The following is a 24,776-nucleotide window of genomic DNA, read 5'->3' as shown; positions in this document are numbered from 1 at the left end:
TTAGCACCGATGGACATGAAGCAATGGTGAAGAGCAAGCTATGTTGAGATTGATGAACCAAGAAGGCCATGTGATAACATGGAGTGGATCATATAATTGTAGAATTATCAAGACATATGTTGATCTGGGCTTTTTGATCAAGTGGCTTGATGATGATGGTGGAGGAACTTCATGCTATGGACAAATGGTAAAAGGTATCATGGTTGGACACTTATGGATGCCCATTGTTCATCATTTAAGGAGATGGAATTGAATGCTCAAGGCAAAGGTATAACAATAGGTTTTTGTTTTACTGGTCAAAAGGTGCTTAGAGGTTGATAATTGACCGGGTTAGTAGGCTAGATAGCCGTACTATCAAGAGGGGTCAATTATCTTACTTGACATGTCTTTAGTGCCTCATTGCTCATATAGTTGGTGCATTTGCATGAGGGCTAACAACGCTTTGGTTCGTGAAAGAAACTTATTCAAAAGCGATTTCTTGAATGTGGGCTGAATTGAGGTACCGCGGACCGTCCGGGCCAGCACGGCGGACCGTCCGCAGGTCTAACTTGAGATGATGGGCAGAAACACAGAGTTTCTGTGTTTCGTGAAGTTTTTGTACTGCAGACCGTCTGGTCCCAGGTGGCGGACCGTCCGTAGTTGAAGGACTGCTATTTGGACAGAACTCGAGTAGTTCTGTTTTGGTTTTATTTTTTGAACTGCGGACCGTCCGGGGCCTGAGTGCGGACCGTCCACAGTACAAATATTTTGTATTGCGGACCGTCCAGGGTCTAGGTGCGGACCGTCCACAGTACAAATATTTTGTATTGCGGACCGTCCGGGGTCCAGGTGCGGACCGTCCGCAGTACAAATTTCAGCAAATGTGCAGAGTCAGCAAAACTTCGTTTTGGCTCAGTTTTATGTATCGCGGACCGTCCGACCTTGAGGGGCAGGCCGTCCGCAAGTCATTTTTGAATGCTCTGACATTTTTATAACCGTTTATAGCCGTTGGGATTCTTGTGCGGACAGTCCGGGCTTGTATTGCAGACCGTCCGCATGTGCGCAGAAAAGGGGCAATTGACCCATAACGGCTAGTTTTGGAGAGGGGGCTATATATCCTTGTGTTGCCCGGGTTGAAAGTAAGTAGGAGGCCATTTGGAACACTTGTGAGCATATTGGAGCCTTTCCTCTCCCTCTCTCTCACTCATATTGGTTGGGATTGCATTCTAGTGAGATTGAGAGCCATCTAGTGCATTGCATCAAGTTGTTGATCTTTGAGGCACTAGGGAGATCATCAAGTGAGGTCGTTGGCTTGTTACTCTTGGAGTTGCCGCCTCCTAGACGGCTTGGTGGTGGTTCCCCGTGAGCTCTTCAAAGGAGATTGTGAAGAGGCCGCGGTGGTGATTGTGAGAGGCGTTGTGCTTGCCTCGCCGGAGCGGTGAAAAGCAACTCTAGTGGAATCGAGGTTTGAGGGTTCATTGACCAATCTGGCTCAAGAGATCAAGTGGATACTTGATAGAGGAGCGGTTGGGAGCTTTGAATCTACCTCAATGTGGACTAGGGGTGACCGGCAAGTCATCGACACCACGGGAAAAAAATCATTGTGCCACGTGTCATCATCTTCCCGTTGGTTTGCAACTTTCCTCACTAGCTTGTATTTACTTGTTCATATACTTATGCTAGTAAGTATTTGTTGCTCGTGTATGCTCTTGTATATCTAGTCATACCTATAACAAAATAGTTGCTCACTTGTTGTTAGCTTGTGTAGCTAATCTATTTTACTTAGCTTGTGTAGCTAAGTAGTTGTTTCTCTCTAGTAGTGATTGTGCTTTGTGCTCTTTGCTTACTAGTATGTTTAGGAGCTATCGTTGTGCTTAGAATTACATTTGCATAATTTGTATGTCGTTGCTAACTAGATTTGTATGGGAGAGCTCTTTCACTATCTTGGCACCTTAGTTGTTTCAATTAGAATCTTTTGTCAGGTGTTTGTAATAGTTAGAGGAGTGTAGTCTTGGCTAAACCAAAATAGTTTTAATTCTGTATTTATTTGTGTTAGCCATTGTAATTAGTTTTAGAAAGGACTATTCACCCCCCTCTAGTCCGCCATCTCGACCCTACAGCTGTGGTCCTAGTCCCTGCGGGGGGTCGGGACACACAGCTCAAGCAAATCCGTGAGATGCAGGCCCGGGTCGACGGGGAAGGAGGGCGGCTTGTGCAGCTCCGACAGAACATCAAATAGGAGTGGGCAGGCCGAACACCCGTCGGAGGAGCCTGTCATCGGGCCCGGGACGTCCAGCGCCGCATCGTAGACAATGCCAGGGCAGCGCTGCCCCGGCCGTCAGTGGGTCCGGCCAGGACCTAGCTGCAGCGGCGATGCTACTTCGAACAATGCTGGAGCCATCCACCACCGAGGGACAGCGTATCCAGGGTGAACTCAAGGATCTCCTGGAAGGCGCCGCAGTTCGACGAGCCGAGAGCTTCGCCTCCCGGAGGCGAGCTGACCCCTCGGAGCATCACGCGACGTCTTCCCGACGCATGCGGGAAGCCTTGGTCCATCCCGAGCGCACACGGGACGAGACACCCGTCGCCCGGGATCGCCTCGGCAACGAGCACCACCATCTCGACCGTCGAGCCTGCCTCGAGGAGAAGGTGTGCCGAGACTATCATCCTAGGCGCGGGGGACGCTGCGACAGCGAGGAGGATCGGAGTCCTTTGCCCGAGCCACCCAGTCCGCGAGTCTTTAGCCGGGCCATACGACGAGCGTCGTTCCCTGCCCGTTTCCGAGCCCCGACTACCATCACCAAGTACTCGGGGGAGATGAGGCCAGAGCTGTGGCTCGCGGACTACCGACTAGCATGCCAGTTGGGAGGGGCGGACGATGACAACCTCATCATCCGTAATCTACCCCTTTTCCTCTCCGACGCCGCCCGAGCTTAGCTAGAGCATCTACCTCCTACGCAGATCTCTGACTGGGACGATCTGGTCAAGGCTTTCGCAGGAAACTTCCAAGGCACGTACGTGCACCCTGGGAACTCGTGGGATCTCCGAAGCTGCCGCCAGCAGCTAGGGGATACCCTCCGAGAGTACATCCGGCGGTTTTCGAAGCAGCGCACCGAGCTGCCCAACGTTATCGACTCAGATGTCATCGGGGCTTTCCTTGCCGGCACCACTTGCCGGGACCTGGTGAGCAAACTGGGGCGCAAGACTCCCACCAGTGCGAGCGAACTGATGGACGTCACCACCAAGTTCGCCTCGGGTCAAGAGGCGGTCGAAGTCATCTTCCGAAAGGACAAGCAGCCTTAGGGAGAGCCGAAGAAAGACGCCCCCGAGGCGTCCGCCCAGCGGGGCACGAAGAAGAAGGCCAAGAACAAGTCGCAAGCGAAGCGCGATGCCGCTGACGTGAATCTCGTCGCTGCGGCCGAGCACAGGAACCCTCGGAAACCTCCTGGAGGGGACGGCGCGTTCGACAAGATGCTCAAAGAGCCGTGCCCCTATCACCAGGGTCCAATCAAGCACACCCTCGAAGAAAGTGTCATGCTCCGGCGCTACTTCCACAAGGCCGGGCCCCCGGCGGAAGGTAGCAAAGGCCATGACAACAACAAGAAGGAGGGTGACAAGGAAGAAGAGTTCCCAGAGGTCCACAACTGCTTCATGATCTACGACGGGCAGGCGACGAACGCCTCGGCTCGGCACCGCAAGCAGGAGCGCCGGGAGGTCTGCTTGGTGAAGGTGGCAGCGCCAGTCTACCTAGACTGGTCCGACAAGCCTATCACCTTCGACCGAGACGACCACCCCGACTTCATGCCAAGCCCAGGGAGGTACCCGCTCGTCGTCGATCAGGTCATCGGCAACGTTAGGCTCTCCAAAGTCCTCATGGACGGAGGCAGCAGCCTTAACATCATCTACGCCGAGACCCTGGAACTTTTGGGGATTGATAGGTCCGAGGTCCGGGCCGGTGCGGCACCCTTCCACGGGATCGAGCCCAGAAAGCGAATCCTGCCCCTCGGACGGATCGACTTATTCGTCTGCTTTGGGACTCCCTCCAACTTCCGAAAGGAAGCTCTCACCTTCGAGGTCGTCGTGTTTCGAGGAACCTACCATGCGGTATTGGGAAGACCATGCTACGCCAAGTTCATGGTCGTCCCCAACTACACCTACCTCAAGCTCAAGATGCCGGGCCCGAACAGGGTCATCACCGTCGGATCCACGTACCGCCACGCGTACGAATGCGACGTGGAGTGCGTGGAGTACGCTGAGGCCCTCGCCGAGTCCAAGGCCCTCATCACCGACCTAGAGCGCCTCTCTAAGGAGGCGCCCGATGCGAAGCGACACGCCGGCAACTTCGAGCCAGCTGAGGCGGTCAAATCCGTCCCTCTCGACCCCAGCAACGACGATGGCAAGCAAGTCCGGATCAGCTCCGGGCTCGACCTTAAATAGGAAGCAGTGCTCGTCGACTTTCTCCGCACAAACGACGAAGTTTTCGTGTGGAGTCCCTCGGACATGCCCGACATACCGAGGGATGTCGCCGAGCACTCACTGGACATCCGAGCTGGGGCCCGACCCGTGAAGCAGCATCTGCGCCGTTTCGACGAAGAAAAAAGCGCAGAGCCATCGGTGAGAAGGTTCACAAGCTGATGGCCGCGGGGTTCATCAAAGAGGTATTCCATCCTAAATGGTTAGCTAACCCTGTTCTTGTAAGGAAGAAGGATGGGAAATGGAGGATGTGTGTAGACTACACTGGTCTAAACAAAACATGTCCGAAAGTTCCCTACCCTCTATCTCACATCGATCAAATTGTGGACTCCACTGCTGGGTGCGAAACCCTGTCATTCCTCGATGCCTACTCAAGCTATCACCAAATCAAGATGAAAGAGTCCGACCAGCTCGCGACTTCTTTTATCACACCTTTTGGCATGTACTGTGAAAGGGAATTAGGCTTACACCTATTTCCTAATTGATTTTGGTGGTTGAATTGCCCAACACAAATAATTGGACTAACTAGTTTGCTCTAGTTTATAAGTTCTACAGGTGCCAATGGTTCACAATAAGTCAATAAAAAGACCAAGAAAGGGTTCAAGAAGAAAGGAGCAAAGGAAACCGAAGTGCTCCCTGGTCTGTGCCACCGGACTGTCCGGTGCATCACCGGACTGTGTCCGGTCACCTTCGGGTTTCCCAGGCGCAGCTCCGCTATAATTCACCGGACAGTGTCCGGTGCACACCGGACTGTCTGGTGCACCAGCGGAGCAACGGCTACCTGCGCGCAACGGTCGACTCTGCAAAGTGAATAGTGAAATTCAAATGTCAGAGCAGCAAGTCAGAGGGACACCGAACTGTCCGGTGCGACACCGGACTGTCCGGTGCCATATGAGGACAAAGCCTCCAACGGTCGACCAGCTCCAACCCTGACGAACAGGCTGACGTGGCGGCTCACCGGACACTGTCCGGTGCGCCCATCGCCAGCAGACTTCTCCAACGGCCATATTTTGTTTGGTGGCTATAAATACCACCCCGTCCGGCCACTTCAAGGAGTGGGAGCCCAAGCAACATTTCAAGTCATCTAGTTGACATACTCAAGCCCTCCCAACCACATATATTCATTGATCCATCCTATACACAAGATTTAGACCACTACAACCCACACAAGTGCCACAAAAGAGAGAGCAAGCAATTGAGAGCTACTCAATTGAGTTTAGCCCTAGTGCCTTGTGAGATTCATTGAGAGATAGTGTGTGCTACATCCTTGTGTTCATTTGTGCGTGGAGTTTTGACTCCCATTGAACTTCCTCCAAAGTTTTGGAGGCTTGTAAAAGCTAGTAAGAGACACCAAAGAGTGTGGTGGTCCTTGCGGGATCGAGAGTGATCCTTGAGAAGAAGAAGAGCTCGCCGGTATTGAGTGATCGGTGGAGAGAGAGAAAGGGTTGAAAAAGACCCGTCCTTAGTGGACTCCTCAACGGGGACTAGGCCTTCGAGGGCCGAACCTCGGTAAAACAAATCACCCGTGTCTCGTGTGCTTATTGCTTGTGATTTGTTTGTCTTTTTCCTTTCTAGGTTCCTCTTGCTCTACTCTTTGCTAATTCTATTTGGTGTTGCTTTAAGTTAAACTCTCATCTAGTGAAGCAACACATTGCAAGAGAGAACTTGTGTTATTGCTCTTCTTATCTAAGCCTTCTTGCTTTATTCTCATAAACTTGTTAGTAGTATTGGTTTATCACTTCCGCATTATTTAAGCGCAATACTCTTTACAAGCAAGAACTTAGTTTTTATACTCCGATATTTATATATCTTGTTCTAACCACTAATCAAGGGATCTAGTTGGGGGATAAAGTTTTAATTTTCAGGTTTTGCCTATTCACCCCCCTCTAGGCGACTTTCAATTGGTATCAGAGCTAGGCACTTCATCTTGAGTCTAATAACTCGAAGTGATGGCTTGAAGAAGATCCCAAAAGAACAAGAAGTCCAAGGAGAACAAGGAGGTAACTCTTGAAATATTACTTCCCGATTGTTCTAATTATGATTCGTGGTCTACTAGGGTGATAAATGCTTTTAGAACGGTAGATCCTCAATTAGAACGAATTTTAGACAAGAGTATTATTCCTCCTAGTTATGATAGGAAAAATGCTTCCGAGGAAGATCAAAGATGTATACGCTTAAACTACCTAGCTTATGACAACTTAAGTAATTCTCTTAGCAAAGAAGATTATCATGCCTTCATAATGAATTATAATGAATCTATTCGTGATGCGCATGATATTTGGACTAGAATTAAAAGCAAATTTGATGAGTCCAAACATGATAGTTCTTTTTGTGCTTCTACTTCCTTTGGTCTTTGTGATACTAACCTTTGCAAGGAAGAAGAAGAAAATGAACGATGGAGACCAAACGATGAATAAACTCTGGTTCCGCTCCCGCGGGTATGAACAACCTCCACACTAGAGGGCCTGCGGGATAACAAACTCTAGGTGGCTCGCTGGCGACCACTACCCCAGCAGCGACAACGACCCCCGCTTCGGGCGGCTAAACAGCAGCGGCGATGACCTCAGGGCAGACGCTGTTGTGATGAGGCCCTTGTGAAAGGGAAATGTGCCCTTGGGCCATTTCTAAGTATTTTGGTGATTGAGTGTCAACACAAGTGCTTAAATGTGAATCTATGCCCATGGGTGGACAAAGTGCAAAACAAGAGTAAAGGTATGTTTCTAAATCTCAGTACATTGGTTTTGTGTACTAATATACTTGTCTAAGTGATTAGAAACAGAAAGAAGAAGAAAATAGAAGAGTTGGCTGTGTACAGCCAAAAGGCTGTTTCGGTCTGGGGCACCGGACTGTCCGGTGGTACACCGGACAGTGTCCGGTGCGCCAGGCTGCCTCGAGCGAAGTGGCCACTCTCGGGAATTCGCCGACGACGTTCGGCTAAAATTCACCGGACTGTCCGGTGTGCACCGGACTGTCCGGTGAGCCAACGGTCGGCCGGGCCAACGGTCGGCCGCGGAATCCGCGCGCGACACGTGGCCGAGCCAACGGTCGGAAGGGGGCACCGGACTGTCCGGTGCGCCAACGGCTCCCGCATCTGCAACGGTCGGCTTCGCCATTTAAGGAAGGAAATCGGGCACCGGACAGTGTCCAGTGTGCACCGGACTGTCCGGTGCGCCCGACGACAGAAGGCAAGGATGGCCTTCCAGATTTGTTCTCAACGGCTCCTAGCCGCCTTGGGGCTATAAAAGGGACCCCTAGGCGCATGGAGGAGAACACCAAGCAACCTTAGAGCATTCTTGATCATCCACACTCAGTCTTTGCGCATTCGTTTGTCATTCTCAGTGATTCGAGCTCCGTTCTAGTGAGAACTTTGAGATAGTCTTTTGAGCTCGATTCTTGGCCGTGTGTGTGCGCATTTTGCTGTGGATTTGTGTGTGTTGCTCCCCTTTCTTACTCCGTGATTCTTTGTGAACATCAAAAGTGTAAGGGCGAGAGGCTCCAAGTTGTGGAGATTCCTCGCAAACGGGATAAGAAAAGAAAAGCATAACACTGTGGTATTCAAGTTGATCATTGGATCACTTGAGAGGAGTTGAGTGCAACTCTCGTCCGTTGGGACGCCACAACGTGGAGTAGGCAAGTTTTGTACTTGGCCGAACCACGGGATAAACCACTGTGTCTTTTCTGTGTTGAACTCTTTGTGGTTATCGTATTGTGCAAGATCTTCTCTCTAGCCACTTGGCATTAACTGTGCTAACGTTTAACCAAGTTTTGTGGCTTAAGTTTTTAAGTTTTACAGGATCACCTATTCACCCCCCCTCTAGGTGCTCTCAATTGGTATCAGAGTCGTTCTCTTCACAAAGGGACTAACCGCCCGAAGAGATGGATCCTAAAGGGAAGGGAATCGTGATCAACGACAAGGAGAAGGAGTCCTTCGTCAACGAGCCAAGGGATGACAAGTCCAACAACTCGGGCTCGGGCCACAAAAGAAAAGATGGGAGGAAGAAGAAGACAAGGCGCATCAAGGAAATTGTCTACTACGACAGCGACGAATCTTCCTCCTCCCAAAAGGACGACGACGACTACGATAGACGAAAGACGGTTAACTCAAACTTTTCTTTCGATTATTCGCGCATCCCGCATAGTTCAAATGCTCAATTGCTCCCCATTCCACTTGGCAAGCCCCCTCACTTTGATGGAGAGGACTACGGATTTTGGAGCCACAAAATGCGTACTCACCTGTTTTCTCTCCATCCAAGCATTTGGGAGATTGTGGAAAGTGGAATGAAATTTGATAGCTCGGATAGCCCTGCGTTTATTAATGAACAGATTCATAAAAATGCACAAGCTACTACTGTGTTGCTAGCCTCTTTGTGCAGGGACGAGTATCACAAGGTGAGCGGCTTGGACAATGCCAAGCAGATCTAGGACACCCTCAAGATCTCTCATGAGGGAAACAACGTCACCTTGCTCACCAAAATGGAGTTGGTGGAGGGCGAGCTTGGACGGTTCGCGATGATAAGGGGCGAGGAGTCGACACAAACATACAACAAGCTCAAGACCCTTATCAACAAAATAAGGAGCTACGGGAGCACGCGATGGACGGACCACAACGTCGTCCGCCTAATGCTAAGGTCATTTACCATTCTTGATCCTCATTTGGTAAACAATATACGTGAAAATCCCAGGTACACCAAGATGTTGCCCAAAGAAGTTCTTGGGAAATTCGTTAGCGGGCGAATGATGATCAAGGAGGCGAGGTACGTGGACGACGCCTTGAATGGTCCGATCAACGAGCCGCAACCCCTTGCTCTCAAGGCAACACGAAGCAAGGAGGCGCTACCTAGCAAGGTGGCACAAATTGAGGCGGCCGGACTTAATGATGAAGAGATGGCTCTCATCATCAAAAGATTCAAGACGGTGCTTAAAGGTCGCAAGGGACAGCCAAGCAAGACCAAAGCCAAGGGGAAGCGCTCATGCTTCAAATGCGGTAAGCTTGGTCATTTTATTGCTAACTGTCCCGACAATGATAGTGATCAGGATCAAGGGAACAAGAGGGAGAAAAAGAAGAACTATAAGAAGGCAAAGGGTGAGGCTCATCTTGGCAAGGAGTGGGATTCGGACTGCTCTTCGTCCGACTCCGACAATGAAGGACTCGCCGCCACTGCCTTCAACAAGTCATCCCTCTTCCCCAACGAGCGACACACTTGCCTCATGGCAAGGGAGAAGAAAGTAAGCACTCATAATACTAGTACTTATGCTTCTTCAAGTGAGGATGAGTCTAGTGATGATGATGAGATAGATTACTCATGCTTATTCAAGGGATTAGATAGAACCAAGGTAGACAAAATTAATGAATTGATTGATGCCTTGAATGATAGGAATATACTTTTAGAAAAGCAAGAGGATTTGTTGTATGAAGAACATGATAAATTTGTAGAAGCTCAGAAATCTCTTGCTCTAGAAATTAAGAGAAATGAAATGCTCTCTAGTGAACTATCTTCTTGTCATGAAACTATTGCTAAGTTAAAGAGTTTTAATGATGATTTAAATGCTAGACTAGAAGTAGCTAGTAAATCTAATTCTTGTGTAGAAATTGTTGAAACTTGTAATAGGTGTAAAGATTTTGACATTGATGCTTGTAGTGAACACCTAGTTTCAATTTCCAAACTTAATGATGAATTGGCTAGTCTTAATGTTCAACTTAAGACTAGCAAGAGTAATTTTGATAAGCTAAAATTTGCAAGGGATGCCTACACAATTGGTAGACACCCCTCAATTAAGGATGGACTTGGCTACAAGAGGGAAGCCAAGGACTTGACAAGCCATAAGGCTCCTATCTCCGCCAAGGAGAAAGGGAAGGCTCCTATGGCTAGTAGTGCTAAAAGGAACCATGCTTTTATGTACCATGATAGGAGACAAACTAGAAATGCTTATAGGAGTTATAATGCTTATGATGATTTTGATTCTCATGCCATGTCTGCTTCTAGTTCTTCCTATATGCATGGTAGAAATATGTCTAGGAGAAGTGCTATTCATCATGTGCCTAGAAAGAATATTATTCATGCTCCTAGGAAAATAATGAATGAACCTTCTACAATTTATCGTGCTTTAAATGCTTCCTTTGCTATTTGTAGAAAGGATAGGAAAATAGTTGCTAGGAAGTTAGGGGCAAAATGCAAGGGAGACAAAACTTGCATTTGGGTCCCTAAGGATATTTGCACTAACCTTGTAGGACCCAACATGAGTTGGGTACCTAAGACCCAAGCCTAAATTTGCCTTGCAGGTTTATGCATCCGGGGGTTCAAGCTGGATTATTGACAGCGGATGCACAAACCACATGACGGGGGAGAAGAAGATGTTCACCTCTTACGTCAAGAATAAGGATTCCCAAGATTCAATAATATTCGGTGATGGGAATCAAGGCAAGGTAAAAGGGTTAGGTAAAATTGCAATCTCAAATGAGCACTCTATCTCTAATGTGTTTTTAGTAGAGTCTCTTGGATATAATTTGCTATCTGTTAGTCAATTATGCAATATGGGATATAACTGTTTGTTTACAAATGTAGATGTGTCTGTCTTTAGAAGATGTGATGGTTCACTAGCTTTTAAGGGTATTCTAGACGGCAAGCTTTACTTAGTTGATTTTGCAAAAGAAGAGGCCGGTCTAGATGCATGCTTAATGGCTAAGACTTGCATGGGCTGGCTGTGGCATCGCCGCTTAGCACATGTGGGGATGAAGAACCTCCACAAGCTTCTAAAGGGAGAACACGTGATAGGTCTAACCAATGTTCATTTCGAAAAAGATAGACCTTGTGCAGCTTGTCAAGCAGGGAAACAGGTGGGAGGCTCTCATCACACCAAAAATGTGATGACAACATCAAGACCCCTGGAGCTGCTACATATGGACCTCTTCGGACCCGTCGCCTATCTGATCATAGGAGGAAGTAAGTATGGTCTAGTTATCGTTGATGACTTTTCCCGCTTCACTTGGGTGTTCTTTTTGCAGGATAAGTCTGAAACCCAAGGGATCCTCAAGCGCTTCCTCAGGAGAGCTCAAAATGAGTTTGAGCTCAAGGTGAAGAAGATAAGGAGCGATAACGGGTCCGAGTTCAAGAACCTTCAAGTGGAAGAGTTCCTTGAGGAGGAAGGGATCAAGCACGAGTTCTCCGCTCCCTTCACACCACAGCAAAATGGTGTGGTAGAGAGGAAGAACAGGACGCTAATCGATATGGCGAGGACGATGCTTGGAGAATTCAAGACCCCCGAGTGTTTCTGGTCGGAAGCCGTGAACACGGCTTGCCACGCCATCAACAGGGTCTACCTTCATCGCCTCCTCAAGAAGACTTCGTATGAGCTACTAACCGGTAACAAACCCAATGTATCTTACTTTCGTGTATTTGGGAGCAAGTGCTACATTCTAGTAAAGAAGGGTAGAAATTCTAAGTTTGCTCCCAAAGCTGTAGAAGGGTTTTTGTTAGGTTATGACTCAAATACAAAGGCGTATAGAGTCTTCAACAAAACATCAGGTTTGGTTGAAGTCTCTAGCGATGTTGTATTTGATGAGACTAATGGCTCCCCAAGAGAGCAAGTTGTTGATCTTGATGATGTAGATGAAGAAGACGTTCCAACGGCCGCTATGCGCACCATGGCGATTGGTGATGTGCGACCACAGGAACAATTGGAGCAAGATCAACCTTCTTCCTCAACAATGGTGCATTCCCCAACTCAAAACGATGAACAGGTTCATCAAGAGGAGTGTGATCAAGGGGGAGCACAAGATGATCATGTGATGGAGGAAGAAGCACAACTGGCACCTCCAACCCAAGTTCGAGCAATGATTCAAAGGGATCATCCCGTCGACCAAATTCTGGGTGATATTAGCAAGGGAGTAACTACTCGATCTCGATTAGTTAATTTTTGTGAGCATTACTCCTTTGTCTCTTCTATTGAGCCTTTCAGGGTAGAAGAGGCCTTGCTAGATCCGGACTGGGTGTTAGCCATGCAGGAGGAGCTCAACAACTTCAAGAGAAATGAAGTTTGGACTCTGGTGCCTCGTCCCAAGCAAAATGTTGTGGGAACCAAGTGGGTGTTCCGCAACAAACAAGACGAGCACGGGGTGGTGACAAGGAACAAGGCTAGACTTGTGGCAAAAGGTTATGCCCAAGTCGCAGGTTTGGATTTTGAGGAGACTTTTGCTCCTGTGGCTAGGCTAGAATCAATTCGTATCTTGCTAGCATATGCCGCTCACCATTCCTTCAGGTTGTTCCAAATGGATGTGAAGAGCGCTTTCCTCAACGGGCCAATCAAGGAGGAGGTGTATGTAGAGCAACCCCCTGGCTTCGAGGATGAACGGTACCCCGACCACGTGTGTAAGCTCTCTAAGGCGCTCTATGGACTTAAGCAAGCCCCAAGAGCATGGTATGAATGCCTTAGAGACTTTCTAATTGTTAATGCTTTCAAGGTTGGGAAAGCCGATCCAACTCTTTTTACTAAGACATGTGATGGTGATTTGTTTGTGTGCCAAATTTATGTCGATGACATAATATTTGGTTCTACTAACCAAAAGTCTTGTGAAGAGTTTAGCAGGGTGATGACGTAGAAATTCGAGATGTCGATGATGGGCGAGTTGAACTACTTCCTTGGGTTCCAAGTGAAGCAACTCAAGGACGGCACCTTCATCTCCCAAACGAAGTACACGCAAGATCTGCTAAAGCGGTTTGGGATGAAGGACGCCAAGCCCGCAAAGACTCCGATGGGGACCGACAGACACACCGACCTCAACAAAGGAGGTAAGTCCGTTGATCAAAAAGCATACCGGTCAATGATAGGGTCTCTACTTTATTTATGTGCTAGTAGACCGGATATTATGCTTAGCGTATGCATGTGTGCTAGATTTCAATCCGATCCTAAGGAGTGTCACTTAGTGGCGGTGAAGCAAATTCTTAGATATTTGGTTGCTACGCCTTGCTTCGGGCTCTGGTATCCAAAGGGGTCTACCTTTGACTTAGTTGGATACTCAGATTCCGACTATGCTGGATGTAAGGTCGATAGGAAGAGTACATCAGGGACGTGCCAATTCTTAGGAAGGTCCCTGGTGTCGTGGAACTCTAAGAAACAAACCTCTGTTGCCCTATCCACCGCTGAGGCCGAGTATGTTGCCGCAGGACAGTGTTGCGCGGAACTACTTTGGATGAGGCAAACCCTCCGGGACTTTGGCTACAATCTGAGCAAAGTCCCACTCTATGTGACAATGAGAGTGCTATCCGCATGGCGGAAAATCCTGTTGAACACAGCCGCACAAAGCACATAGACATCCGGCATCACTTTCTGAGAGACCACCAGCAAAAGGGGGATATCGAAGTGTTTCATGTTAGCACCGAGAACCAGCTAGCCGATATCTTTACCAAGCCTCTAGATGAGAAGACCTTTTGCAGGTTGCGTAGTGAGCTAAATGTCTTAGATTCGCGGAACTTGGATTGAATTGTAGCATACATGTGTTTATGCCTTTGATCATGTTCATTCTGCATTTTGTTGCTTATTATGGTGCTCAAGTTGTACAAACACTCCCCGGACCTCACAAGTCCTTGTGCCAGTAATGCACATATTTAGGGGGAGATGTGTTACAACTTGACCCTTTGAGACTAACCGTTTCCTTGAGTTTGATTGTTTTAGTCTCAAAGAAGGTTTGAAAGGGAAAGGTGGACTTGGACCGTGAAAGACTTCCACTGCACTTCGATGAGAGGGTAACTTATTTCAAGTTCATCTTTAAACTCTTATTGCCTATTTGCTCTTAATTGAAGATTTTGGTGAGGCAATGGGGTTAAAGGGCCAAGATTGATCTCGTTTTGGTGCTTGATGCCAAAGGGGGAGAAAATATATAAAGGCCAAAGCGATAAATGGATCAGCTACCACTTGAGAGATTTTGAAAATAGTAGAATAGAGCTTTTTGTTTTGACAAAACTCTTTTATTGTCTCTCTTGTCAAAAGTTGGCTTCTTGTGGGGAGAAGTGTTGATTATGGGAAAAAGGGGGAGTTTTTGGAATCTTGAATCAAAATTTCTTTGGAAAACCTCTCTTTATGTCTCTACAAGTGGATTTGACTTAGAGATAGGATTTTGAGCTTGATTTGCAAAAACAAACCAAGTGGTGGCAAAGGATGATCCATATATGCCAAAAATGAATCAAAATAAATTTGAGTTTTATTTGAAGTGATATTGCACTTGTTCTAGTCGCTTTATGTTGTGTTGGCATAAATCACCAAAAAGGGGGAGATTGAAAGGGAAATGTGCCCTTGGGCCATTTCTAAGTATTTTGGTGATTGAGTGTCAACACAAGTGCTTAAATGTGAATCTATGCCCATGGGTGGACAAAGTGCAAAACAAGAGTAAAGGTATGTTTCTAAATCTCAGTACATTGGTTTTGTGTACTAATATACTTGTCTAAGTGATTAGAAACAGAAAGAAGAAGAAAAGAGAAGAGTTGGCTGTGTACAGCCAAAAGGCTGTTTCGGTCTGGGGCACCGGACTGTCCGGTGGTACACCGAACAGTGTCTGGTGCGCCAGGCTGCCTCGAGCGAAGTGGCCACTCTTGGGAATTCGCCGACGACGTTCGGCTAAAATTCACCGGACTGTCCGGTGTGCACCGGACTGTCCGGTGAGCCAACGGTCGGCCGGGCCAACGGTCGGCCGCGGAATCCGCGCGCGACACGTGGCCGAGCCAACGGTCGGAAGGGGGCACCGGACTGTCCGGTGTGCACCGGACATGTCCGGTGCGCCAACGGCTCCCGCATCTGCAACGGTCGGCTTCGCCATTTAAGGAAGGAAATCGGGCACCGGACAGTGTCCGGTGTGCACCGGACTGTCCGGTGCGCCCGACGACAGAAGGCAAGGATGGCCTTCCAGATTTGTTCTCAACGGCTCCTAGCCGCCTTGGGGCTATAAAAGGGACCCCTAGGCGCATGGAGGAGAACACCAAGCAACCTTAGAGCATTCTTGATCATCCACACTCAGTCTTTGCGCATTCATTTGTCATTCTCAGTGATTCGAGCTCCGTTCTAGTGAGAACTTTGAGATAGTCTTTTGAGCTCGATTCTTGGCCGTGTGTGTGCGCATTTTGCTGTGGATTTGTGTGTGTTGCTCCCCTTCCTTACTCCGTGATTCTTTGTGAACATCAAAAGTGTAAGGGCGAGAGGCTCCAAGTTGTGGAGATTCCTCGCAAACGGGTAAGAAAAGAAAAGCATAACACTGTGGTATTCAAGTTGATCATTGGATCACTTGAGAGGAGTTGAGTGCAACTCTCGTCTGTTGGGACGCCACAACGTGGAGTAGGCAAGTTTTGTACTTGGCCGAACCACGGGATAAACCACTGTGTCTTTTCTGTGTTGAACTCTTTGTGGTTATCGTATTGTGCAAGATCTTCTCTCTAGCCACTTGGCATTAACTGTGCTAACGTTTAACCAAGTTTTGTGGCTTAAGTTTTTAAGTTTTACAGGATCACCTATTCACCCCCCCTCTAGGTGCTCTCACCTTGCCCACGTCTCCACTCGAGGGGCGAGGACAAGCCATCAAAGCCAAAGAGCCAGGGGTCCGACCGCAGACGGCGCCGACGCTCTCATCGGCGGAGAAACCTTCTCTGGTTGCCACCACCTCAACACCGACGACAGCGGCCACCTGCGCGCCAGCGCCACACCGACGAATGGCAGACGCCCCAGCCTGCACCAGCAGATCCCCACTCAAGTCCTCGCGGATGGGCCGAGTGGCGGAAGGCGGCGTTGGAGGCGGCGCCGGAGCCAGCTGTGCCAGCGAGCCGGACACGTTGCAGATGACGACGTCTACAGCCGACCGAACCCGCGTTGTCGAGGTCCGCCCTCTCCGCAAAGGCGGTGACAGCAGCCACCGGCATAAGGCACGACCGTTGCCCGGGTGGAGGACGGACGGCTACACCCTGGCCAGGCAGCAGCGGTTCGTCTTCCCTCGCATGGCTGGAGGACGTCACCTCCGCAGGGCTGGAGGATGCCCTTCTCCCCCAAATGTTGGAGGAAGAAGCGGGTCGCCGACCCACACGGGAGGCGAAACCCGGCTCGGCTCGCCCTCTGCCTAAGTCTTAAAGGCTAGGAGTGGATTTTGTTTTCCTCTTAGGGCTAGTTTGGAAGCCACAAAACCGGAAGGGCTAAAATCCACTCCTTATTCAATTTTGAATAAGAAAGGAATTTTAGCTCCCCTAATCCACTCCGGGTTTTGGACTCCCAAACTAGCCTTTAAGACTTACTCCAATAGACTAGCCAAATGGACATCCAAAGTCATTTTGCCTGCCAACGCGATACTGTAGCATGAGAAACTAGCCTCCAATAGAGCAGTCATTTGAGCCAGCCAAATGACGGTAGGAGAGAGAACCAGCCAATTTCGCTGGTACTGTGGTGGGCAGCTATCACGCTGCTCTGTCTCTGACAGTATGTCCCTAAATCAACCAGTTCAACTGTATAAGAGAAAATACCTTCTCTGTTGGATACCTCGATGGCATAGCTTGACAGCCAAAACAAAGAAGACAGCTAAATGGTCAAATAGCTGCCGTATTTGCCTGGCTCCTGTTGGAGCCAGCCTAATGAAGTACATGCCCTAGGCACGTTATCAGTGGTAAAAAAACATAGAAGCCAGTATCTGCATGTTTTTTGATACCATCTTTTAGCTTCAATACCTCAGCCACCCTACTATTTTACTGGTCCCGTAATCATTGTCTGACTCAGTGTCTGCAAACTGCCATTACACTTTTGTTGGCACCATTGCTTGTCACAGCTCACTCGATTACTTAGGCTATCCACAGCGGTTCCCTCTAATTTTTCCCCCTATATCACTTTTCTGGGTCACATCATCAATAGTTTATCCCCTACTTTTTCATCTCCCGCAGTGGTTCCCCCTAAATACTCCCCCTATACCCCACTACAATATAAAATATCATTTTATATACCTACTTTTCATCTACTATCAATTTTTCTTCTACTATTAATTAAAAGCGGGCCCACATGAACAGTGGAAGGGGGAGAGCGCACGCGCGCTGCAGCTGGGGGGAGAGAGAGGAGTACCGCGGCGTGGGGTGCGCGGTAGAGGGCCGCGCTGCGGGCTGTGGCGTGCGCCTGTAGCCCCATGCAAGGGGAGCGCGCGCGAGCGGCAGCCGCTGCAGGCAGTCTTAGGATTTGGAGGTTTGCTTTTTTTTATGTATACCATCGGCATAATAAGGCTTGAAGAAAAAAAATCAGTCCAACAAAAAACTTTGAGGACACCGAAATAAGAGACAAAGAGGTTCGTGAGTTGGATGGCATTAGCATCAAGTACTAGATTGGTTAGAAAATAAAAAAGGACATGACATGCGGCTAACTTTCTGGTTATGCTTGCTTGCTCCTCTCATTCTCTGTCCCTTTTCAGGTGATTGTATATAATCCCCAGCACCGAATCCTAAAGCTTGTGGTGACAAAACCCGCCGAGTGTTTTATATGACTATGAGGGCAACATATCTCCTTTCTTTCGACGACAATAATGCCGATTCGCTCATCGGGAATTATTGGATGCACTTGGGGTTTCCTTGGCGCAATTAAGGAACAGGAACGGAGCATCCAGTGGCCCTCTGACTTGGGCGAAGGCAGTTTCGTTTCTGTATTTTGGCGGGGGGATGTTAAGTTAAAAGACACGTCAATGAAGCAACCAACCTAGCTTGGCCACGTCGACATCTTTTTTTTGTTTCATGCACAGTGCTATGACGTTACAGATAGATCAGTTCCCTTGCTACAAGAAAAAGGTGTTTTGGCGCCGTTTGTTTACCGAGGCCCCGTTTTACGTTAGAATTGAATTTTATTTTAATAATTATAATTTAGACAAAACTAATTAAGTTTATATAGTTATATATGTAATATATTTGTATATTATTCTAAATCATATGAGAGATATAGTTACATACTACATTTATGTTATAGCAAAGCAAGTAGAATAATGTGATATAAGTTGTATATCGAAAACATAGCATGTAAGTCTATAGAATCAATTTTCATCTCTTACCTCATGAATTTGAGATAGACTTATATGATAACTTTGGAAAGTGGTGGAATGTCACATTCTAAAAAATTAGCCTATTCCGCTAGTAAAATTCTAATTCCTCAAAACGAAAGGAAATAAACGGGACCTCTGAGACTAATTTCTGGAGTGGCACAGCTCCAAGGGAATTCATTTGAAAACGACGGAGCTCTTCCCTGACACAAGATGGCTCCGGTTGCCGGTCAGAGAGCGACTGGACGGAGCCATGCTGAAATCAATTGGTATATTGCTGGGTGAGTCATTTGTTTCATCCACCTTTGGATTCTGTGTGTTATACATGGATTTTAATCTAAAAAAGGATGGCTGGCTATCTTTGTTGTCTTGCCAGTGCTGCTGCTGCTGCTGTTTCTAGTTACCTTGCTTATCAGTAACTCAACTTATCATCTTCTTTACATAAATGCTTGCTCTTGTTTCCTGGGCATGCTACATGAGTTGTTGCTTTTTTTTTAATAATAAAAAAAACGCCACTGTGTGTGACGAATCGTTGCGTCTGACTGATTCGTGCCGTGTGGGGGGGTGGGGGCCGGGGGGGGGGGGGGGGGGGGGGGGGGGGGGGGGGGGGGGGGCTTTTTACCGCGAGAATGAGTGGCACGACGTCGTCCACGCCGCCACTCTTGTCCTTCAAAAGGAGAAACTGACAAGGCCTGCCACTTGCATATCCTTGTACGTCTCCAGCCAAGCTTGCATTTCTGGACGAGCGATCTATAGTGACAAATCTTTAAGAAACTAGCATGTTAACGTCTCGTCTTTGCGTTTTTTGTGTACATTATTTTCTGCGTACGACGAAAAAGGTGATAAAAACATCACAATCCATATTCATATCGCTATCCAAATTTTTTATCAATTATTTAAAAAGATATATAATAAATTTAAAATTTACCTTTTATGAATATTAATAGGATCGATGTTAAAAAAATATAAATTTATATAGTAAATTTAATATGTTATTTGTTCATAATCGAAGAAAGAAGAAAAAAATTAACATCCGAATAACGATCGCTCTAGACCGGCCCATCCTAATGCAGCTGTTGACAGTCCGGCCGGCCGGACGCGTTCGCTGCAACCTAGAGAGGAGGATGAGAGGTCGGTCCTGACTGATGGCGGGGACGAGGGTCTCCCACGCTACTCCGAGAGGTAGCCGAACTGCAGCAGGACGACGCCCGGGCCTGGAGCGGATTAACCCACAGGGCCACACGGCATGATTGCTTAGAGCCCCGCCGGCCGTTCCCAAGCCTATCCGTCCCTACCGCTACCGGCGAACGCCCTCGGCGGTCACTCACCGCCACCGATCGCCATTTTCTGGACGCACCGATGCCCGCGTGCCTCAGCAGGTACGAATCCGCCGCCCGCCCATTGCCCAGTTGCCCCCCTATCGACATCGTCTCTCTTCTCTGACGCCCCGGGCCCTTGTGCATGCATGCGTCGGCCGGAACGAGAGACCCGACGGCGACGGCGACGGCATCGGACGCCGAAAGAAGCCTGGCAGTTTCTCAGACTCAGGAGCTCGGCCGTTCCGCTTGCCACCTAAGTTGCCGTACGTGGCGCCAGCGCGCGGCGGCCACGCATCGCGCATGCCATTGCCAAGTGCCGTGCCTGGTTCAGTCAGGCAGCCACAACCCTAGTAACGTCTTCCGGCCGCATGCCAAGTGCCGTGGTTGGTTCAGTCAGCCAAGAACCCTAGCGTCTTCTGCAGGCTCCCGCTCCCGCATGCCGGCCGGCCGGCCTTTCGCTTTCAGTTCAGAAAGTTGGCGAAGGGCCTTGCGCACTTGTAGCCTTGTAGCCTTGTAGGCAAGGCACCCCACCCCAACCAACGCACCCATTGGCCATTGCCATGAACGCGATCGCTACGCATTTGCTCTGACGAAACTGAAAGAGGAGCTCGGGGGGCCGGGGCCGGGGCCGAAGCTACAGAAACTCCGAGAGGTGCGCGTGCGTTCGCCGGAGCATCATCGATCATCTGCTTGTTTCGTCGACATAATCGCTGCTCTGCAATTTTAAGAGGCCGCAGGGCATGCTGTGCCACAACAAAGCTTATCTCTGAAGCTAGGACTGGAACACCATTATTTGTGCATTGCTAAAATAAAATTCCTAGAGACTGCTCCTCAATTTTGTCATCTCACTACGAAGTAGCAGGAGTACCCGGACCAGATGCAGGAACCAGTCGTTTTATATATACAACGACATATATAAAGAATTCGGATGCAATTTGATGAGTCGTCGCAGACTCCTAGCCTCCTGGGAACTGAAGAAGATTGATTGCACGACGCTTTTGGAGAAAGACAAGACGAGCAATAAGTGTGCGATCCGTTGCAATTTGCACTTCACACTCTCACTGGCAACTGCAGCAGTGAAGATGCATGCGTCTCGGCGTGCCTGGCTACCTGTTCGCTTCCCCTAGCTAGCAGCTGTAGCAGAACTAGAGGCCACGCACGCTCTGCTCAGGTTGCCTGCATCCCAGGAAAGCTCCATGCCATCTGTGCCAAGCACCGCCATGTACTCTAGCGGAGCGGGAGCTGGGAGCCACAAGTCTGCAGATTTGCCGGCCGGGGAGGGACCTGCAGCCCTGCACGGCCGCACGCGCGCCACACATATGGACGGTTCCTGATGCGTCGGCATTCATTCTGCCGCCGCCGTGCGTCTACCTCTCTGTCGTCTCGTCTCTGCGCGCACCCGGCCTGCTTGCCTCCAACACCTATATATACGTGCGGCGCGCGCGCTTCACAACACCACAGCACAGGTTACAACAAGTAGCTTGCACTTGACTACGTCGATCGTAGGCGGCGACGACCACGACGACAATGGCGCGGTGCTCTACGTGCGATCGTAAGGACATCATGAACCCTATACCCATGGAGAGATCAGATTATCCCTTCCATGAGCTAGCTGACAAGTGATATATATATAGGCAATGTGTTCCGCCCGTGGTGCTTCTTCTTTGAACCCCCGCTGACGGTTTCACCGTATCCGGCCAGGTTTCTCGAGGTTCATGGAGACGACGGACGAGTTCGCGGTGCCGCCACGTCCCGCGCTCGTGCACCCGGACGCCGACGGCGTTCGAACCCCGTCGGCCCTCGGCCCGCTCTCCCCCGAGGACCCGCCACCCGCGTTCATGGTAAGTCGTCCTCGTCTCGCTCGCCATGCATGCACGGCGGAACAACGGGTGTGAACTGTCTTCGTCCTGCATGCTGGTGTGCGTAGGAGCGAGATTGGCGACACGGCGGCGATAACACGGCCGCGTATCCAGGGTGCTCGCCGTTCCAGCCGTCCGCGGCCGGGCGCCCGGTCTCGATCAGCCTGCCGGCGTCGCCGACAGGCGGGTTCGACATCTCCAGCAGGACGGAGGCGGAGCTGCAGCGGGATGCCGCCGCCGTCACGGACGCGCCGCCGCCGAGGATGATGATGCTGCCGCCGTTCGCCCCGGCGCCGGCCATGGCTCTCGAGCAGCCTGGCAAGGTGGTGTTCCGGTCCCAGCCGATCCCCGCTGCGCCGCCGGTAGGTGACGGGGGCCACGACGACGAGTTCGGCCGCAGCGCGCCGGCGGCCATGGCCCTCGAGCAGCCTGGCAAGGTGGTGTTCCGGTCCCAGCCGATCATCCCCGGTGCGCCTCCGGAGGGCGACGGCGCCGCCCGGGGCCACGACGACTTCGGCCGGAGCGCGCCGGCGGCCAAGACGCGCAGGGACAGCCGGGACACCAGCTACGACTCGTTCAAGACGTGGTCGGGCAAGCTGGAGAAGCAGATCGCCACGCACCTGCTCGGCAGCAGCCTGCAGCAGCAACCGGAGCACGGGGAGGAGCCGGAGGAAGACGACGCGGCGAGCGACCGCCGCAACTCCTCCATGCCCAAAGTGCAGCGCTTCTTCGCCGCGCTGGAAGGCCCCGAGCTCGACAAGCTGAGGGTACTGACGCCGATGACACCATCCATACGTTATACTAGTACTACTAGTGCTGTTGACGCGAACGCCAGGTGGCGTGCGTTTGTTAGCTTCGTCGCCGCCGTGCTGCTGTGGCCGGCGCACGTGCCTTTAGCTGTCGCTGATGCCGATGAAGAAGCTGACGTCGTTTTGTCGTACTGGTGGCAGTCCTCGGAGGAGCTGATCCTGCCGTCCGACAAGACGTGGCCGTTCCTGCTCCGTTTCCCGGTGTCGGCGTTCGGCATGTGCCTGGGCATGAGCAGCCAGGCGATCCTGTGGAAGCGGATCGCCATCTCGGCGTCGACGCGGTTCCTGCACATCACGGTGAAGATCAACCTGGTGCTGTGGTGCGCCTCGGTGGCGCTGATGGCGGCCGTGTCGGCGCTGTACGGCTGCAAGCTGGTGTTGTACTTCGAGGCGGTGCGGCGGGAGTACTACCACCCGATCCGCGTGAACTTCTTCTTCGCGCCGTGGATCGCGTGCCTGTTCCTGGCGATCGGCGTGCCGGACGTGGTGGCGGCCACGCTCCCGCACTGGCTGTGGTACGTGCTGATGGCGCCGATCGTGTGCCTGGAGCTGAAGATCTACGGGCAGTGGATCTCGGGCGGGCAGCGGCGGCTGTCCCGCGTGGCGAACCCGTCGAACCACCTGTCCATCGTGGGCAACTTCGTGGGCGCGCTGCTGGGCGGCATCATGGGGCTGAAGGAGGGTCCCATGTTCTTCTTCTCCGTGGGGCTGGCGCACTACATGGTGCTGTTCGTGACGCTGTACCAGCGGCTGCCGACGAGCGAGACGCTGCCCCGCGACCTGCACCCGGTGTTCTTCCTGTTCGTGGCGGCGCCCAGCGTGGCGTGCCTGGCGTGGGCGCGCATCACCGGCGAGTTCGGCTACGGCTCCCGCGTCGCCTACTTCATCGCCATGTTCCTGTACGCGTCGCTGGCCGTGCGCATCAACCTGTTCAGAGGGTTCAGCTTCTCGCTGGCGTGGTGGGCCTACACGTTCCCCATGACCAGCGCGGCGATCGCCTCCATCCGCTACTCGTCCGAGGTGAAGAACGCCTTCACGCAGTGCATGTGCATCGGGCTGGCCGCGGCGGCCACGCTGGCCGTGGCGGCGCTCTTCCTCGCCACGCTGCTGCACGCGGTGGTGTACCGGGACCTCTTCCCCAACGACATCTCCATCGCCATCACGGAGCGCCGGCGCAGCAAGCCCCTCGTCGGGGAAAAGATGCTGCTCCGCCTGCGCAGCGGCAAGAAGGTGCAGCAGGCGCTCTCCACCGCCCCCGCCGACGCCGCCGCGGACCTGGAGGCCGCGCGCGCCGCCACGACGACGTCGTACACGTAGACGGGGGGTGACGGATGAACCGGGCGGGGGATTGATAGCTCCAGCGTTTGCTTGGTGCAGTTATTGTTCGTATTATATTGGCTGGGCTGCCGTATGGGGCAGGCAGCTCGTGCGCTCTCGGCAGCCGGCACTCAAATCGGCAGGAGGCAAAACAAGATACGTGGCTGGATTCTGGATGATACGAATACGATTGCAAGGTCCATCTACGGGGTGACCATATACGTACGTACGTACAGATACATATGCGAGAGTTGTTTATACTGCAGGGTTCCTTTTCTCATGAAAAGAAAAAAAACATCAGACGTGAACTACAGTGAGAATGTATGCATATTACGTAGAGAAATGACATCTACAAAGATAAATGCTCTGGCTCTTGTTATCCCGTTGTTTGGCAACGCGTGGAACTGGAACGCAATTTGTGCTCAATTTGGCCCATTACCTCTTCTAAGTAATCCATTGCAGGTTTCTCGGCTGCTGGGCCGACAGTGTTTTTTTTTTCTGTTAGTCAAACCACTGCGCTGTGGTGGGCTTGGTGGTCTTGGCCCCATACCTATTTCGTTCTCTTTTTGTTAAACATAGATGACACCACAGACAGATGAGAAACGAAACAGTAATAAACAGACTTTTTTTTTCTGCATGATCGGTGCCCAACAATATTTGTATATAAAGGGGCAGGGTCTAGAGGACAAGAAAATAAACACTAAAATGATACCATATTTTTCCTAATATTTGATTGCTCGCTTTAAGTGGTGTTCGGTTTCTATAGAGTAATTTTGAGTTCCTCTGTTTTAGTCTCTAAATTGTCGGTATTTAATAAATTGGGGAGTAAAAATTAGCAGCGGGCTAGCGGTGCCGGTGCCGTTGCCAGCAGTAAATGGACCACTCGCTGGGCGTATGTAGCGGGCAGAGGCGTCGCGTCGCGTCGCGTCGTTGGGTGCAGAAGTGCAGATGGAATAAAAAGGGCACTCACTGGTTTGCCGCCTTGCGCTTG

The 24,776-nt window shown here is 50.5% G+C and overlaps 1 protein-coding gene across 2 annotated transcripts; it reads left to right on the top strand.

Annotated features, from left to right (window-relative positions):
* The first annotated feature begins 20,882 nt into the window (after positions 1–20,882).
* LOC103649550 (S-type anion channel SLAH3) lies at positions 20,883–24,270 on the top strand. 2 transcript variants are annotated; one of them, XM_008675270.2, is made up of 4 exons: positions 20,883–21,352; positions 21,435–21,641; positions 21,728–22,426; positions 22,610–24,270. In XM_008675270.2, exons 2-4 carry the CDS (start codon positions 21,516–21,518, stop codon positions 23,783–23,785), a joined length of 2,001 nt encoding a protein of 666 aa, XP_008673492.1. In that variant the 5' UTR covers positions 20,883–21,352; positions 21,435–21,515; the 3' UTR covers positions 23,786–24,270. The 2 variants fall into 2 exon arrangements, with proteins under 2 accessions (XP_008673492.1, XP_008673491.1); XM_008675269.1 differs by having other exon boundaries at positions 20,884–21,352; positions 21,502–21,641.
* The last annotated feature ends 506 nt before the right edge of the window (positions 24,271–24,776 follow it).

Source organism: Zea mays, chromosome 3, assembly GCF_902167145.1.
Source record: "Zea mays cultivar B73 chromosome 3, Zm-B73-REFERENCE-NAM-5.0, whole genome shotgun sequence".
NCBI classification, from domain to species: Eukaryota; Viridiplantae; Streptophyta; class Magnoliopsida; order Poales; family Poaceae; genus Zea; species Zea mays.
The sequence above is the reverse complement of the archived record's forward strand: the minus strand, read 5'-3'. Positions and strand labels throughout refer to the sequence as shown.

What these genes read in the sequence shown, in the direction of transcription:
- LOC103649550 (XM_008675269.1), top strand. Translation starts at nt 21,328, where the DNA reads ATGGCGCGGTGCTCTACGTGCGATC. An exon ending in ACCCGCCACCCGCGTTCATG is followed by an intron (nt 21,642 to 21,727) that starts GTAAGTCGTCCT and finishes TGGTGTGCGTAG; the next exon opens with GAGCGAGATTGGCGACACGG. An exon ending in CCGAGCTCGACAAGCTGAGG is followed by an intron (nt 22,427 to 22,609) that starts GTACTGACGCCG and finishes TACTGGTGGCAG; the next exon opens with TCCTCGGAGGAGCTGATCCT.